The 18046-nt window shown below is 54.1% G+C and overlaps 1 protein-coding gene across 3 annotated transcripts; it reads left to right on the forward strand.

Annotated features, from left to right (window-relative positions):
• Positions 1-6111: 6111 nt before the first annotated feature.
• On the forward strand, positions 6112-15124 carry LOC105485408 (nicotinamide riboside kinase 2). Of its 3 annotated transcripts, none has more exons than XM_071085999.1 (7): positions 6112-6352; positions 10897-10987; positions 11569-11617; positions 11839-11995; positions 13115-13186; positions 14187-14293; positions 14791-15124. In XM_071085999.1, exons 1-7 carry the CDS (start codon positions 6327-6329, stop codon positions 14979-14981), a joined length of 693 nt encoding a protein of 230 aa, XP_070942100.1. In that variant the 5' UTR covers positions 6112-6326; the 3' UTR covers positions 14982-15124. The 3 variants fall into 3 exon arrangements, with proteins under 3 accessions (XP_070942100.1, XP_070942099.1, XP_070942101.1); XM_071085998.1 differs by having other exon boundaries at positions 6228-6352; positions 11569-11616; positions 11823-11995; XM_071086000.1 differs by lacking the exon at positions 14187-14293 and having other exon boundaries at positions 6232-6352.
• The last annotated feature ends 2922 nt before the right edge of the window (positions 15125-18046 follow it).

Consider the following 18046-nt stretch of genomic DNA (forward strand, 5'->3'; position numbering starts at 1 on the left):
CCCTCTGACGGCTGCAGAGAACTGGGGGACCGTGCTTCTCAAAGGGGTGGAGTTGGACCTCCAGCTCCAGGTGCAAGAGGAGTTGCACCATCGTCCATGCCTGGGACTTTGAGACCTGCTGGTGACACAGACATCAAGGTGGGTATGACATGGCCACCGCACAATGTCCCACTGGGTGGATGGAGAGAACTGGCAGGTGTGAGGCCACCTGGGCATATCACCCTCTGTCCTGTGACGTCAGACCAGGGGCCCTTCCTGGAGGGGCTGGCTTGGGAGAGGTGTTTATGTCAGCAGGTGCCGTTTAGGGGAAAAGGTGGGGTCTTCGTGGGTGGATGGAGGGGATAAAGAGGGTGGAGCTGGTGCTGGGATCCTGGGGAGCCACTCCCAGTTTGGAGGTGACAGCCCCCTCCTTTATCCCACTGCACGGAGTCTCTGATAACCCTGAGAGGTTTCTTGAACATTTCATTCACAGCCAGGCTCGGTGGCTCACGCCTGTAATCCCAGCACTTTGGAAGGCCGAGGCAGGTGGATCACTTGAGGTCAGGAGTTTGAGGCCAGCCTGGACAGCGTGGCGAAACCCCATCTCTACTAAAAATACTAAAATTAGCCGGGCATGGTGGTGCGTGTCTGTAATCCCAGCTACTCAGGAGGCTGAGCCAGGAGAATCGCTTGAACCCGGGGGGGCGGAGGTTTCAGTGAGCAGAGATGGTGCCACTGCACTCCAGCCTGGGCAACAGAGACTCCGAACCCCCCACCAAAAAAACAGAGAAGGAAACCTCACTCCTTCATGCATTTCGGGGCACGGGGGGTCCAGTCCCTCACGCCACTCCCAGCCCAAGGGGCGGGCTCAACCCAGGGACATGGGGCCTTCCTGGGAACCAGGAGGAAGGGACCTTTCTGATCAGAGAACCAACACACAAGCAGCTGTCAGCCAAGCCAGCAGGAGGAGGGATGTCCCCAGCAGAGTGACCCATGGGGACCAAGGCCTGGGGCAGGCAGAGCTGGGGCAGCCAGAGAGGGGTCCGAGGGCAGGATCAGCTGTCACCAGTGTTTCAGAAAAACCCAAGACTAAATTAAAGCCTTCATCGTTTGGTCACTTTCTTTTTATTATCATTACTACTTTTTTTTTTTTTTGAGTCTCACTCTGTCACCCAGGCTGGAGCGCAGTAGCACAATTTCAGCTCATTGCAACCTCTGCCTCCTAGGTTCAAGCAATTCTCTTGCCTCAGCCTCCCGAGTAGCTGGGATTACAGATGCCTGCCACCATGCCTGGCTAATTTTTGTATTAAGTAGAGACAGGGTTTCGCCATGTTGGCCAGGCTGGTCTCGAACTCCTGTCCTCAAATGGTTCTCCCACTTTGGCTTCCCAAAGTGCTAGGATTACAGGTGTGAGCTATTGTGCCCAGCATTTTTTTTTTTTTTTTTTTTTTTTTTTTTTTTGAGACGGAGTCTCACGCTGTTGCCCAGGCTGGAGTGCAGTGGCGCGATCTCGGCTCACTGCAAGCTCCGCCTCCCGGGTTCCTGCCATTCTCCTGCCTCCGCCTCCTGAGTAGCTGGGACTACAGGCGCCCGCCACCGCGCCCGGCTAATTTTTTTGTATTTTTAGTAGAGACGGGGTTTCACTGTGGTCTCGATCTCCTGACCTTGTGATCCGCCCGCCTCGGCCTCCCAAAGTGCTGGGATTACAGGCTTGAGCCACCGCGCCCGGCCGCATTTTTTTTTTTTTTAAATCAGGGTTTTCCTCTGTTGCCCAGGCTAGAGTGAAGTGGTGCAATCACAGCTCGCCGCAGCCTCGACTTCCTGGGCTCAAGGGATGGATCCTCCTGCCTCAGCCTCCCAAGTAGCTGGTACTACAGAAGCACACCACCACACCCAGCTAATAGTTTTTATTTTTGGGTGGAGACGGTGGGGGGCAAGGAGGCGGAGGTCTCACAAGGTTGCCCAGACTGGTCTTGAACTCCTGCTCCTGGTCTCAAGCGATCCTCCCACCTTGGCCTCCTAAAGTGCTGGGATTACAGTAGTGAGCCACGGCATACACTTTTTTTTTTTTTTTTTTTTTTGAGACGGAGTCTCGCTCTGTCGCCCAGGCTGGAGTGCAGTGGCCGGATCTCAGCTCACTGCAAGCTTCGCCTCCTGGGTTTTTACGCCATTCTCCTGCCTCAGCCTCCCGAGTAGCCGGGACTACAGGCGCCCACCACCTCGCCCGGCTAGTTTTTTGTATTTTTTAGTAGAGACGGGGTTTCACCGTGTTAGCCAGAATGGTCTCGATCTCCTGACCTCGTGATCCGCCCGTCTCGGCCTCCCAAAGTGCTGGGATTACAGGCTTGAGCCACCGCGCCCGGCCACTTTTTTAATAAATCAAGGTGAGAGTCACTTAACATAAAATTCATCTTTTTTTTTTTTTTTTTTTGAGAGACAGAGTCTCGCTCTGTCACCCAAGCTGGAGTGCAGTGGCGCGATCTCAGCTCACTGCAAGCTCCGCCTCCCAGGTTCATGCCTTTCTCCTGCCTCAGCCTCCCGAGTAGCTGGGACTACAGGCGCCCACCACCACGCTCGGCTAATTTTTTTTTTTTTGTATTTTCAGCAGAGACGGGGTTTCACCGTGTTAGCCAGGATGGTCTCCACCTCCGGACCTCGTGATCCGCCCACCTCGGCCTCCCAAAGTGCTGGGATTACAGGCATGAGCCACCGCACACAGCCAAAATTAACCATTTTTAAGAGTACATTCTGCAGTACTCAGTACCTTCACAAAGTTTTGCAAATACCGCCTCTATCAAATTCCAGAACATTCCATTACCCCAAAAGCAAATCCGTCCCCAGCAGCCACAGTCATCCCCACCCACCTCCCCCAGCCCCTGGCACCCACGCCTCCCCTTCCTGTCCCTGTGGATTGGCATGTCCTGGGCACTTCATGTAAATGGGATCACACGCCGTGTGGCAGTGACGTTGCTAATCAATACCCTGGGATCTGAGATTGCTTGGGGACTGGCAGGCATTTGTAGCTCCTGTGACACCTCCCTCTCCTTCCTGCCGGGGTGGGCTGCCACAGGGAGGCCTCCCAGAGGTGCCCTGCCAGGGCCTTTATCTGGGCATGTCACTGTCACCTGAGGCCCCAGGCCACGTGACCCACCAAGAGGCTGCCAGGAACTGCTTGCCACCGAAACTGGGCCAGAGGTGAAGCCCAGGAGCCGGGCTTTCCTGGGTGTCTATCTGAGCACCTGGAGGAGCTCAGGCCACAAACACAGCCACCCTGCCACACTGCCACAGATCCTGTGGCTGAGGGACTGCTTTTCTGAGCTTTCCTCATGAATACCCCAAGATTTCCAGTCCATTTTGCAAGAGCTCTTGAAGCCCAGGCTCACAATTTTGTTAACAGGACTCATAAAATACATCACTGGTCGGGCATGGTGCCTTAAGGCTGTCATTCCAACACTTTGGGAGGCTGAGGAGGAAGGATCACTTGAGGCCAGGAGTTCGAGACAGGCCTAGGTAATGTTACAAGATCTCATCTCTTAAAAATTCTCTCTCTCTGTGGTGTATTGATCTCTTACTGCATACAGGCATACACACCTGGCCGTCCTGTCACCCCACCTTCCTAGTCACTTCCCATCCTCTGATCACCCCCTGCTCCTGGGCTACAATTCTCCACTTTTCCTTGCATTGGTGGAAGGGGAGAAGATTGAATCCAATCTCCCTCCCATACTACAAAGCCCCATGGTAGTAGTCCCCCACCCCCCTCAATAAAGTCAGCCTTACTGTTTTAAGAAGCATCAGAGGCCGGGCGCGGTGGCTCACTCCTGTAATCCCAGCACTTTGGGAGGCTGAGACGGGCAGATCATGAGGTCAGGAGATCGAGACCATCCTGGCTAACACAGTGAAACCCCGTCTCTACTAAAAATACAAAAAAAATTAGCTGGGCGTGGTGGCGGGCGCCTGTAGTCCCAGCTACTCGGGAGGCTGAGGCAGGAGAATGTAGTGAACCTGGGAGGAGGAGCTTGCAGTGAGCCGAGATCGCACCACTGCACTTCAGCCTAGGCGACAGAGCAAGACTCTGTCTCAAAAAAAAAAAAAAAAAAAAAAAAAAGAAGCATCAGAAAAATTATTTTCTGGCTGGGAGAGGCATCCCATGCCTATAATCCCAGCACTTTGGGAGGCCGAGGCGGAGGAATCATCACTTGAGGCCAGGAGTTCAAGACCAACCTGGGCAACACAGCAAGACCCCATCTCTACAAAAAATTAAAAAGTTAGGTGTGGTGGTGCGAACCAGTCGTCTCAGCTGCTCGGGAGGCTGAAGCAGAAAGATAGCTCCAGTCTGAGAGGTTGAGGCTGCAGTGAGCCGTGATCACATCACCACACTCCAGCTTGGGCCACAGAGTGAGACCCTGTCTCAAAAAACTAAAAAATGTAGGCCGGACGTGGTGGCTCACACCTGCAATCCCAGCACTTTGGGAGGCCTGAGGCAGGCGGATCAACTGAGGTCAGGAGATCGAGACCAGCCTGGCTAACACAGTGAAACCCCATCTCTACTAAAGAATACAAAAAATTAGCCGGGCGCAGTGGCGAGCGCCTATAGTCCCAGCTACTTGGGAGGCTGAGGGAGGAGAATGGCGTGAACCCAGGAGGTGGAGGTTGCAGTGAGCTGAGATTGTGCCACTGCACCCCAGCCTGGGCGACAGACCAAGACTCCATCTCAAAAAAAAAAAAAAATTAAAAAATTAAAAAATGTTGGCCGGGCGTGGTGGTTCACACCTGTAATCCCAGCACTTTGGGAGGCCTGAGGCAGGTGGATCAACTGAGGTCAAGAGTTCGAGATCAGCCTGGCCAACATGGTGAAACCCTGTCTCTACTAAAAATACAAAAATTATCTGGGTGTGGTGGTGCACGCCTATAATCCTAGCTACTCGGGAGGTTGAGGCAGGAGAATCGTTTGAACCCGGGAGGCAGAGGTTACAGTGAACCGAGATGGCACAACTGCACTCCAGCCTGGATGACAGGACAAAACTCCATCTCAAATTTATTTTTTTATTTTTTATTTTTTATTTTATTTTATTTTTTTTTTTTGAGACGGAGTCTCGCTCTATCGCCCAGACTGGAGTGCAGTGGCGTGATCTCGGCTCACTGCAAGCTCTGCCTTCCGGGTTCACAACATTCTCCTGCCTCAGCCTCTCAAGTAGCTGGTACTACAAGCGCCCGCCACCACACCCGGCTAATTTTTTGTATTTTTAGTAGAGACGGGGTTTCACCATGTTAGCCAGGATGGTCTCGATCGCCTGACCTCGTGATCCGCCTGCCTCGGCCTCCCAAAGTGCTGGGATTACAGGCGTGAGTCACTGTGCACGGCCTAATTTTTTTTGTATTTTTAGTAGAAACGGGGTTTCACCATGTTGGCCAGGCTGGTCTCGAACTCCTGACCTCGTGATCTGCCCGCCTCGGCCTCCCAAAGTGCTGGGATTACAGGCGCCCGGCCCCATCTCAAATTAAAAAAAAAAAAAAAATTAAACATTAAATAAGAGAATGCTTTTTCCCTTTACCAGTAGAAGAGAGGAGCGACAGAATGTCATTCCTCCCCATTACCCCCCTCCCCGCCCCGCCGGCCCCCAGTCAAAGGACTCCAGCCACACGGCAGGTGCTGGATGAATGGTGCCTGGTGTCACGCTGAGATCTTGTGGCTGAGCACCCCCCCGCCCCCGGTCACCAGGGCAAGGCTATCTCGTGATTCACTGCTAAGGATCTGAAGCCCACCTTGGCCTTGACCTCGTTGGACAAGGAGGCTCCCCACAGGGCCCCGGCTTCTAGGGCTGCTGTGCGGGCGGGGGTGGGTGAGTTCGCTTCCTTGACGCCCGGAGAACCAGTCTTAATGTCAGGGTCAGGCCACAGGACACACAGAGTGGGATATTTTTAGGGAGAGAAAAGTGTGGGGTTGCTCATCTGAGCTCTGGCCAGGAGGAGGGAAGGGGGGTGGAGGTGCAGAGGAGGGAGGAGGGAGGAAGAAGGGGAGGGGAGGGGAGAGGAGGGGAGGGGAGGAGGGAGTGGAGAGAGGGCAGGGAGGTGGGAGGAGGGAAGAGGCAGCCCCCTGCCCGGCCAGCTCTTGACTAATTTAGGCAAAAGGCAGCCTGAAGCTATTTCCATTCGGCGGCGGGAACAGGTGCCGGCGCCTCCGCCCCACCCCCACGGGCCACCTCCCCCGGGGCGGCCTCCAGGTTGCCGAGACCTATAAAGGCCCCCGGTTTTCTCAATGAAGCCGGGACGCGCTCCGGAGCGCACTGCGTAGTCGTGCCCTGCCCGGGCTGCTTTGGAAGTCGTCCCCGCCGCCCCTCCGCGCCGGCATGAAGCTCATCGTGGGCATCGGAGGGTGAGCGCCGGGGGACCTGGCGGGCGGCCCTGCGGAGCAGAGCCCCCTGTGCGCGCAGAGGGGGAGGCCCGGGAATGAATGGAGGGATGCCCGGCGCCTGAGGTCGCCGACTCGCCGCCTGAGGTCTGAGTGCAGGGAGGATTTTCTGCTCGGGGGGTCTCGGTGTCCCCAGTGGGGAGGGGGGCTGGACACTGAGCCCCGTATTTCGTTTTTTAAATGGAAATGATTCCCGCCACCTTCCAATTATACTCAGACCAGGCACGGTGGCTCAGGCCTGGAATCCTAGCACTTTGGGAGGCTGAGGTGGGTGGATCACCTGAGGTCAGGAATTTGAGAACAGCCTGGCCAACATGGTGAAACCCCATCTCTACTACAAATACAAAACTTAGCCGGGCACGGTGGTGCATGCCTATAATCCCAGTTACTGGGGAGGCTGAGGTGAGAGAATTGCTTGAATCCGGGAGATGGAGGTTGCAGTGAGGCGAGATAATGCCACTTCGCTCCAGCCTGGGCGACAGAGTGAGACTGCGTCTCAAAAAAAAATCGGTAGGAATAGAAAATCAACTAAAGCTCCGGTGAACCCTGCTCCGGCCTCGGGGCTGTCCTGGCTAAATCGGGGACTGACACGCAGCCAGGTGGGGCGGGGTCCTCAAAGCGTCATTCCACATGACTGTGCCTTTGGAGCCTCTCTCAGGTGACCTCAGGCTAGAGGAGATTAAAACGCTCTGTAACCTGCAGGGCTGGTTTTGTGGTGCTCATACCCCCGCCTTGGAAGGGACTGGAGCTTGGTCTGATGCTGGCCGGCCTCCCTCTTGAATTTCCTATTTTTTGCTTTTGGAGTGTTGTTTTTTTTTTTTTTTTTTTTTTTTTTTGGTGGGGGGGTTGTTGTTGCTGCTGTTGTTTGAGACAGAGTCTCGCTCTGTTCGCCCAGGCCGGAGTGCAGTGGCGTGATCTCGGCTCACTGCAACCTCCGCCTCCCGGGTTCAAGCGATTCTCCTGCCTCAGCCTCCCGAGTAGCTGGGATTACAGGCGTTCACCACACACCTGTCTAAAATTTGTGTTTTTAGTAGAGATGGGGTTTCACCATGTTGGCCAGGCTGGTCTCAAACTCCTGACCTCAAGTGATCCAACCCTCTTGGCCTCCCAAAGTGCTGGGATTACAGGCATGAGCCACTGTGCCCAGCCCCTAATATTTTTCTTTTTTTTTTTTTTTTTTTTTTTTTTTTTTTTTTTTTTTTTTTTTTTGAGACGGAGTCTCGCTCTGTCGCCCAGGCTGGAGTGCAGTGGCCGGATCTCAGCTCACTGCAAGCTCCGCCTCCCAGGTTTATGCCATTCTCCTGCCTCAGCCTCCCGAGTAGCTGGGACTACAGGCGCCCGCCACCTCGCCTGGCTAGTTTTTTGTATTTTTTAGTAGAGATGGAGTTTCACCGTGCTAGCCAGGATGGTCTCGATCTCCTGACCTCGTGATCCGCCCGTCTCGGCCTCCCAAAGTGCTGGGATTACAGGCGTGAGCCACCGCGCACGGCCCCCTAATATTTTTCAAATAAGAGGCCTTGAATTTTCATTTTGCACTCAGCAAAATTAAATGCAAATGTCACAGCCCACCCGGGGCACAAGTTAACTTGGATTCATGTGAAGCACTTTCTTTTTATTAATTTTTATTTAAAAAATTATTAATACCTCGAGACCATCCTGGCTAACGCGGTGAAACCCCGTCTCTTCTAAAAATACAAAAAATTAGCCGGGCGTGGTGGGGGGCACCTGTAGTCCCAGCTACTCGGGTGGCTGAGGCAGGAGAATGGCGTGAACCCGGGAGGCGGAGCTTGCAGTGAGCTGAGATCCGGCCACTGCACTCCAGCCTGGGCGACAGAGTGAGACTCCGTCTCAAAAAAAAAAAAAAAAAAAAAAAAAAAAAAAAAAAAAAAAAAAAAAATTATTAATACCCGGGGGCTTACATTTTAAAAATTGGTTTTTAAATTTTATAATAGAGATGGGAGTCTCACTATGTTACCCAGGCTGGTCTGAAACTCCTGGGATCAAGTAATCCTCCAGCCTCAGCCTCCTGTACAACTGGGACTACAGGTGAACACCACTATGCCTAACTAATTTTTGAATTTTTTGTAGAGACAGGGTCTTGCTATGTTGCCCAGGCTGGTTTCAAACTCCTGGGCTCAAGCAATCATCCTGCCTCAGCCTCCCGAAGTTCTAGGATTACAGGCAGGAGTCACCACACTTACCAACATCAGGCATTTTTCTTTTTCTTTTCCTTTTTTTTTTTTTTTTGAGACAAAATCTTGCTCTGTCACCCAGGTTGGAGTAGAGTGGCACAGTATCAGCTCACTGCAACCTCCGACTCCCAAGTTCAAGTGATTCTCCTGCCTCAGCCTCCCTAGTAGCTTGGATTACAGGTGCCCACCACCACACCCAGCTAATTTTTGTATTTTTACCAGAGACGGGGCTTCACCAGGTTGGCCAGGCTGATCTCGAACTCCTGACGTCAGGTAATCTGCCTGCCTCGGCCTCCCAAAGTGCTGAGATTACAGGCATGACCCACCGCACCTTCCTAAAATTGTTTATGTTATTTGTTTATTTATTTAAAGACAGGGTTTCACTCTCACCCAGGCTGGACTACAGTGGGGTGATCACAGCTCACTGCAGCCTCGAACTCCCAGGCTCAGGCGATCCTCCCATCTTAACCTCTGGAGTAGCTAGGACTATAGGCATGCACCACCACAACTGGCTAGTTTTTAATTTTTTGTAAAGATGGGGTCATACTATGTTGCCCAGCCTAGTCCTGAGCTCAAGCGATCCTCCTGCCTTGGCCTCCCAAAGTGCTGGCATTAGAGGCGTAAGCCACTGTGCTGTTTTATTTTTTTTTTAAGCCCTGCTGAGACAAAATCAGGCATGGACCTCAGTTTCCTTATCTGTAAAGATAGGTGGGCTGGGCCCAGTGGTTCACACCTGTAATCTCAGCACTTTGGGAGGCCAAGGTGGGTGGATCATCTGAGGTTAGGAGTTCGAGACCAGGCTGGCCGACATGGCAAAACCCCATCTCTACTAAAAACACAAAAATTAGCTGGGTGTGGTGGCGGTTGCCTGCAATCCCAGCTACTTGGGAGGCTGAAGCAGGAGACTCTCTTGAACCCAGGAGGCGGAAGTTGCAGTGAGCTGAGATCGCATCATTGCACTCCAGCCTGGATAACACAGTGAGACGCTGACTCAAAAAAAAAAAAAATAGGTGAATGGTCCCACCTCCTGTGTTTTGGTAAGGATGACATGAGCCCACACATCAGAGGAGGACATAGAATATTCTGGGTGCACGCCACGTCTGTGTACATTAGCGTTTGTGTGTTTGTGCTTTCTGCCTCTTTTCTTTGCCCAGAAAGCCTCCGTGAACACAAATGTTCTGTCTTCACTACAGTTTTACAGTTTTGTGTTTTATATTTAAGTCTAATCCTAGGACTGGGTGTGGTGGCTCACACCTATAATCCCAGAACTTTGGGAGGCAGAGGTGGGAGGATCACTTGAGCCCAGGAGTTTGAGATCAGCCTGGGCAACATGGCGAGACCCCATCTCCACAAAGAATAAAAAATTCCCCGGGTGTGGTGGCAGGCGCCTGTAGTCCCAGCTACTAGGGAGGCTGAGATGGGAGGATCACCTGAGCCCAGGAGTTCAAGGCTGCAGTGAGCTACAATGGTGCCACTGCACTCCAGCCTGGACAACAGAGTGAAACTCTGTCTCTAAAAAAAAAATAGAAAAAGAAAAAAAAGAAAAATTGCCAGGCATGGTGGCTCATGCCTATAATCCCAGCACTTTGGGAGGCTGAGGATGCCAGATCTCCTGAGGTCGGGAGTTCGAGACCAGCCTGGCCAACATAGTGAAACCCCATCTTGCCGGGTGCGGTGGCTCACACCTGTAATTCCAACACTTTGGGAGGCCAAGGCGGGCAGATCACCTGAGGTTAGGAGTTCGAGACTAGCCTGGCCAACATGACAAAACCCCGTCTCTACTAAAAACACAAAAATTAGCTGGGCGTGGTGGTACACGCCTGTAATCCCAGCTACTTGGGAGGCTGAGGCAAAATAATTGCTTGAACCTAGGAGACAGAGGTTGCAGTGAGCCGAGATCATACCACTGTACTCCGGCCTTGGCAACAGAGTAAGACTCCGTCTCAGGGAAAAAAAAAAAGAAAGAAAGAAACCCCGTCTCTGCTAAAAATACAAAAATTAGCCGGGTGTGGCAACGTGCACCTGCAGTCCCAGCTACTTGGGAGGCTGAGGCAAGAGAATCGCTTGAACCTGGGAGGCGGAGGTTGCAATGAGCTGAGATCACACCACTGTACTCCAGCCTGGGCAACAGAGCGAGACATGGTCTCAAAAAAAAAAACAAAAAAGATAAAGAGAAATCCTGGGAGCTCATTTGCAGGAAGACCCTGAGACTTGGACAGGCCCCGGGGAGCCCAGGCTATACCTCAGGCCCCTTTCTGAGCACCCTGACCTTCTAGGGGGTGCCCAGGCAGTCTCACGCACACGATCTCTCCCCAGCATGACCAACGGCGGCAAGACCACGCTGACCAACAGCCTGCTCAGAGCCCTGCCCAACTGCTGCGTGATCCACCAGGATGACTTCTTCAAGGTGCCCGCCCTCGCCCAGGGAGGTGGAGCCGGGAGGGGACACAGGGCGGGCAGCCAGGCCCCGGCCAGCCCCGCCCTCCGCTGCCCAGTGCCCATGTGGGCTGGGCACCGGCTCTGCTCCCTGCCTGACCCCTCCCGGGGTCTCTGGGATAAACTGGGCCAGGAGAGCTAGGGATGGGTGTCGTGTTCCCATTTCCTGAGCACCTGTTTCGTACCCAGCCCATTCCCACTGGACATCCCTACAGTGGGGACCCCGATTAGACGGACGGGAAAATCACCATTCCTCAACAGGACCAGCCGGCTGTGGCTTTCTGGGCTAACACCCTTTATCCTCCCCACTTCCCCTTTCCCATCTGCAAAATGGACTCTGAGCCCAGCTCGCTGCGTGGGTGGGGGTGAGGGCTAATGAGGTGATTGATGGTCTGGGGAGAATGTGAGGGTCAGCCAGAGCCCCCACCCCTCAGGGACCTCGGACCCTGTCAGCAGCAGCTCCAGCGAGGGACCCCGTAAGACTCCATCACCCAGGGCAGGGGTTAGCCAGGACTGGGCACTGGGCCTGAGATTCAGGCTCCTCTGTTTCAGCCCCAAGACCAAATAGCAGTTGGGGAAGACGGCTTCAAACAGTGGGACGGTAAGGACAATGGCAGCCCCTGCATCACCTCCAAGCCCCACTGTCTCCCGGGGTCCGCCCTCCCGCAATGCCTGCTCCCGTCCACTGTCCCCCGGGGTCCGCCCTCCCGCAATGCCTGCTCCCGTCCACTGTCCCCCGGGGTCCGCCCTCCCGCAATGCCTGCTCCCGTCCACTGTCCCCCGGGGTCCGCCCTCCCGCAATGCCTGCTCCCCTGTCCCCAGTGCTGGAGTCCCTGGACATGGAGGCCATGCTGGACACCGTGCAGGCCTGGCTGAGCAGCCCACAGAAGTTTGCCCGTGCCCACGGAGTCAGCCTCCAGCCAGAGGCCTCGGACACCCACATCCTCCTCCTGGAAGGCTTCCTGCTCTACAGCTACAAGTGAGCGTCTGCAGGCTCTGGTCCCAGGCATGGCCCTCCTTGGGCGGGTATAGCCATCTCTTGTTTGTTTGTTTGAAACAGAGTTTTGCTCTTGTTGCCCAGGCTGGAGTGCAGTGGTGAGATCTTGGCTCACTGCAACTTCCACCTCCCAGTCCAAGCAATTTTCCTGCCTCAGCCTCCCAAGTATCTGGGATTACAGGCCTGCGCCACCACACCTGGCTAATTTTTGTATTTTTAGTAGAGATGGGGTTTCACCCTGTTGGACCAGGCTGTTCTCAAACTCCTGACCTCAAGCCATCCACCCGCCCCGGCCTCCAAAAGTACCGGGATTACAGGCGTGAGCCACCACGCCTGGCTCACATCTCGATTTTAATAGGCAGGAGACCCAGGAGCAGAGCCACCATGAGAAGTCAGGAGTTGGGGGCACAGCTGGGATCAACCCAAGCCTGGAGCCTGGTGTGGTGGCTCACGCCTGTAATGCCAGCACTTTGGGAGGCCAAGGTGGATCGATCACCTGAGGTCAGGAGTTCTAGACCAGCCTGGTCAACATGGTGAAACCCCGTCTCTACTAAAAATACAAAAAATTAGCTGGGCGTGGTGGCGGGCACCTGTAATCCCAGCTACCTAGGAGGCTGAGGCAGGAGAATCACTTGAACCTGGGAGGTGGAGGTTGCAGTGAGCTGAGACAGCGCCACTGCACTCCAGCCTGGGCGACAGAGAGAGACTCCGTCTCAAAAACAAAGTTAAATTAAAAAACTCAAGTCTGCGGTAAACAGCCACCCTTCTTGGGGAAACTGAGTCTTTCTTCTGGAACCTCAGCCTTCTCGGGCAGACCAGTAACCTAGGCTGCGCCCTCCAGCCTCACTGTGTGGCCCTGAGCAAGACATTCTGTCTCTGTATGCCCGTCCAAGTTGGAGAAGAGGCATGATTCAATTTTGTGGGGGGCAGCTGCAGGGATGTTGGTCAATTCAGCTTCCCTCCCTGACCCCTAAACTCACCGGCCCAGACCACCCCTTGCCCTCGCCACCCTCTGAGAGCCAAGGCTAGGGGGCTGGACATTTTGACCGCAGTTGAAGGAAAGCTCACAGGTGCTGACCGTGTCTCCCCCGCCCCTCCCAGGCCCCTGGTGGACTTGTACAGCCGCCGGTACTTCCTGACCGTCCCGTATGAAGAGTGCAAGTGGAGGAGAAGGTGCGCTTGGTGTCTGGGGTGTGGTGGGCTCCCGAGGGCCCTGTCTTGAATTCCCAGGTGGGACCAGCAGTAACTTAGAAAATGCCACTAGGGGCCAGGCGCGGTAGCTCCAGGCTGTAATCTCAGCACTTCCGGAGGCTGAGGCTGGCGGATCACCTGAGGTCAGGGGTTCGAGACCAGCCTGGCCAACATGGTGAAACCCTGTCTCTACTAAAAATACAAAACTTAGCTGGGCATGGTGGTGGGCACCTGTAATCCCAGCTACTCAGGAGGCTGAGGCAGGAGAATCGCTTGAACCCGGGAGGCAGAGCTGAGATTGGGTCACTGCACTTCAGCCTGGGTAGCAGAGGGAGACTCTGTCTCAAAAAAAAAAAGGGGGGCGGCCAGGCACGATGGCTCACGCCTGTAATCCCAGCACTTTGGGAGGCCGAGGTGGGCGGATCACCTGAAGTCAGGAGTTTGAGACCAGCCTGGCCAACATAGTGAAACCCCGTCTCTACTAAAAATTTAAAAATTAGCCCGGCATATTGGCGGGTGCCTGTAATCCCACCTACTCAGGAGGCTGAGGCAAGAGAATGGCTTGAACCCACGAGGCGGAGGTTGCAGTGAGCCAAGATCAGGCTACTGCACTCCAGCCTGGGCAACAGAACGAGACTCTGTCTCAAAAAAAACAAAAAAGAAGAAAACACCACTAGACACAGGCCACATCCCAAAGCCACAGGCACCGGGCACTTAGCTGGCTAGAGCTCTGTGCCAGGCGCCCAGAGCCCGAGGCCTGAATAGCACGGCCCACCCCAACCCTGTCCAGAGCATTTCCTGGGCCTGTAGGGGGAACATGCTGGAGGTTGGAGCCTGCAGCCCAGGACTTCTGACCGAGGGTCCCCTTGCTCAGAGGTTCTGTCCCTGACTGTGACAGCTTTCAGGTCCCCCCCACCCCAGGGATATATTCTTGGCATCACCCTTCTGTGCTCTAAGCCATCCTTGCCTTCTCCCTCTGCAGTACCCGCAACTACACCGTCCCTGATCCCCCCGGCCTCTTCGACGGCCACGTGTGGCCCATGTACCAGAAGTATAGGCAGGAGATGGAGGCCGACGGTGTGGAAGTGGGTAAGCCCCTGAGCATGACCAGGCCTTGCCCTGGGGAGGACCCTGAGCCCAGTCCCTCTCCATCTTTTTTTTTCCAAGACAGGGTCTCGCTCCGTCACCCAGGCTGGAGTGCAGTGGCGCGATCTTGGCTCACTGCAACCTTGCCTCCCAGGTTCAAGCCATTCTCCTGCCTCAGCCTCCCACATAGCTGGGATTACAGGTGTGCGCCACCACACCCAGCTAATTTTTGTATTTTTAGTAGACATGGGGTTTCGCCATTTTGGCCAGGCTGGTCTTGAACCCCTGACCTTGTGATCTGCCTGCCTTGGCCTCCCAAAGTGCTAGGATTACAGGTGTAAGCCGCCACGCCCGGTCCCTTCTTGCTGTTGGTCCAGGAAACGGATTCCAGCAGCCCGACTCTGCAGGTCTCCTTGCTCCCGACCCAACCGTCCACTCCTCCCCCTGTGCTCTGGCCCCCTTCCTCCTGGCGGCCCTGACCGCGGCCTTTCTGATTTCAGTCTACCTAGACGGCACGAAGTCCCGAGAGGAGCTCTTCCGTGAAGTCCTGGAAGATATTCAGAACTCGCTGCTGAACCGCTCCCAGGAATCAGCCCCCTCCTCGGCTTGCCCAGCCAGGCCACAGGGACCCGGACGCGGATGCGGCCACAGAACAGCCAGGCCTGCGGCGTCCCAGCCGGACATTGTGTGACTGTTTCCCTAAGCGGGAGGTCTGTACGTTGGAGAATGGAGGCCCCACTCCCAGTTGGGTGTCCCAGAGCTCAGGGACTGAGCCCCAAGGTGCCTCTGTAACCTCGCTGCAGCTTAATATTAAACTGGGTCCTGTTTTTTTAACTGTTGGTGTCTACTGTGTTCTGTTTAAGATCCTGTCAGGCCAGGTGCGGTGATTCATGCCTGTAATCCCAGCACTTTGGGTGGCCGAAGGGGGCAGATTACCTGAGGTCAGGAGTTCGAGACCAGCCTGGCCAAAAGGGCAAAACCCTGTCACTACTGAAAATATAAAAATCAGCCAGGCATAGTGGCGCATGCCTGTAATCCCAGCTACTTGGGAGGCCAAGGCAGGAGAATCGCTTGAACCCAGGAGACAGAGCTTGCAGTGAGCCAAAATTGCACAACTGCACTGCAGCCTGGGTGACAGAGCGAGAGCTGTCTCAGAAAAAAAATTAAAAATTAGCTGGACATGGTGTAGCTGGGGCTACACAGGAGGCTGAGACAGGAGGACTGCTTCAGCCCAAGAGGTTGAGGCTGCAGTGAGCTATGATCGGGCCACTGCACTCCAGCCTAGGTGACAAAGCGAGACCCTGTCTCAAAAAAAATTTTTTTCTCAATGTCTATAAATAAAGTTTTATTGGCACCTGGCCCCTGCCATTTGCATGTGTCAGCCCTGTACTACAATAGCAGGTTGAGTCACCCCGACAGAGGAAGTCTGTCTGCAAAGCCTGCAAAGCCAAAAATATTTACTATCTGCCCCTCTGTGCAAAACGTGTGCTGAACAGTGTGGTGTACGGCAGGTCGAGTCCAGGGCCACAGGGAAGGTCTGAGGTCTGTGTGCTGGAGGGGAGGCAGGAGTGGACATGGAATGAGAGGATGACGTGGAAGAGGTGGCTTGCCAAGGCTTGTCCTTCACCATAAGCACGGAGTGTGGTAAGGATGATCTGCCAGTCACTGCGCCCAAAATAGTCCAGGACAGGACAGAGACGTAAGAGAGAGAGGTGGCTCCAGGACAGCAGAAGCCCTGCCTGGCAGCCCAGACACCTTGGGCATTATTGTTTAAAAAAAAGAAAGGTTCATGCCTGTAATCCCAGCACTCTGGGAGGTTGAGGTGGGAGGATCAATTGAGCCCTGGAGTTCCAGACCAGCCTGGGCAACATAGTGAGACCCCCGTCTCTACAAAAAATGATAAAATATTAGCCGGGCGTGGTAGCTCATGCCCATAATCCCAGCACTTTGGGAGGCCGAGGCAGGTGGATTGCTTGAGCCCAGGAGTTTGAAACCAGCCTGGGCAACATACTGAGACCCCGTTTCTGTTTTTGTTTTTGTTTTTATTTATTTATTTATTTTTGAGACGGAGTCTCGCTCTGTCGCCCAGGCTAGAGTGAAGTGCCACGATCTCGGCTCACTGCAAGCTCCACTTCCCAGGTTCAAGCGATTCTCCTGCCTCAGCCTCCCAAGCAGCTGAGATCATAGGCATGCACCACCATGCCCAGCTAATTTTTTTATTTTTAGTAAAGACGGGATTTCGCCATGTTGACCAGGCTGGTCTCGAACTCCTGATTTTAGGTGATTCACCCGCCTAGGCCTCCCAAAGTGCTGGGATTACAGGCATGAGCCACCACGCCCAGCTGTGAGACCCTGTTTCTGCAAAAAATTAGCCAGGCATGATGACACACGTCTGTAGTACCAGATACTTGGGAGGCTGAGGTGTGGGATCCCTTGAGCCCAGGAATTCGATGCTGCAATGAGTTACGATTGCATGAGTGCACTCCAGGCTGGGCAACAGGGCAAGACCCTATCTCGAAAAACAAAAAAACAAAAAACAACAACAAAAAAACCCAACAACAACAACAACAACAAAAAAAAAAAAAACAAGAAGGGGAACAGCAGCCATAGGGTAACCAAGGTAACCAAATGAAAAAACGGAAGATGATAAGGGTTGGCGAGGATGTGGAGAGAGCAAAACCCTTGTGTTCTGCAGTGGGAAATGGAACACGGTGAGCATGGGGAGAAACAGTCTGGCCATTTCTCAGAATTAAACATGGAATTATAGGCGGGGCCCGGTGACTCATGCCTGTAATCCCAGCACTTTGGGAGGCCGAGGCAGGTGAATCACCTGAGGTCAGGAGTTCGAGGCCAGCCTGGCCAACATGGAGAAACTCCATCTTTACTAAAAACACAAAATTAGCCAGGCGTAGTGGCACATGCCTGTCATCCCAGCTACTCGGGAGGCTGAGGCAGGAGAATCGCTTGAACCCGGCAGGCGGAGGTTGTGGTGAGCGGAGATTGCGCCACTGCCCTCCAGCCTGGGCAACAAGAGTGAAACTCCACCTCAAAAAAAAAAAAAAAAAAAAGGCCGGGCGCGGTGGCTCAAGCCTGTAATCCCAGCACTTTGGGAGGCTGAGACGGGTGGATCATGAGGTCAGGAGATTCAGACCATCCTGGCTAACAAGGTGAAACCCCGTCTCTACTAAAAAATACAAAAACAATTAGCCGGGCGCGGTGGCGGTGCCTGTAGTCCCAGCCACTCGGGAGGCTGAGGCAGGAGAATGGCGTAAACCCGGGAGGCGGAGCTTGCAGTGAGCTGAGATCCGGCCACTGCACTCCAGCCTGGGTGACAGAGCGAGACTCCGTCTCAAAAAAAAAAAAACAAAACAAAACCTGGAATTACCGTAGGGACCAGCAATCCTGCTCCTGGGCAAAGCCCCAAGGAACTCACAGCAGGGACCCAAAGAGGTCCTTGCACAGCCACGTTCATGGGAACATGACTCACAACAGCCAAAATGCAGAGGCAACTCAAGTGTCCATGGACGGAGCAATGAATGAACACAACGTACTCCATCCACACAATGGACTATTACCCAGCCATGAAAAGGAAGGAAATCTGGATACAGGGTACAACAGCATGACCCTTGAAGATGTCGCACTCGTGAAATAAGCCAAGGTCAGGCATGGTGACTCACGCCTGTAATTCCAACACTTTGAGAGGCAGAGAGGGGTGGATCACCTGACATCAGGAGTTCAAGACCGGCCTGGCCAACA

This window comes from Macaca nemestrina, chromosome 20, assembly GCF_043159975.1.
Source record: "Macaca nemestrina isolate mMacNem1 chromosome 20, mMacNem.hap1, whole genome shotgun sequence".
NCBI classification, from domain to species: Eukaryota; Metazoa; Chordata; class Mammalia; order Primates; family Cercopithecidae; genus Macaca; species Macaca nemestrina.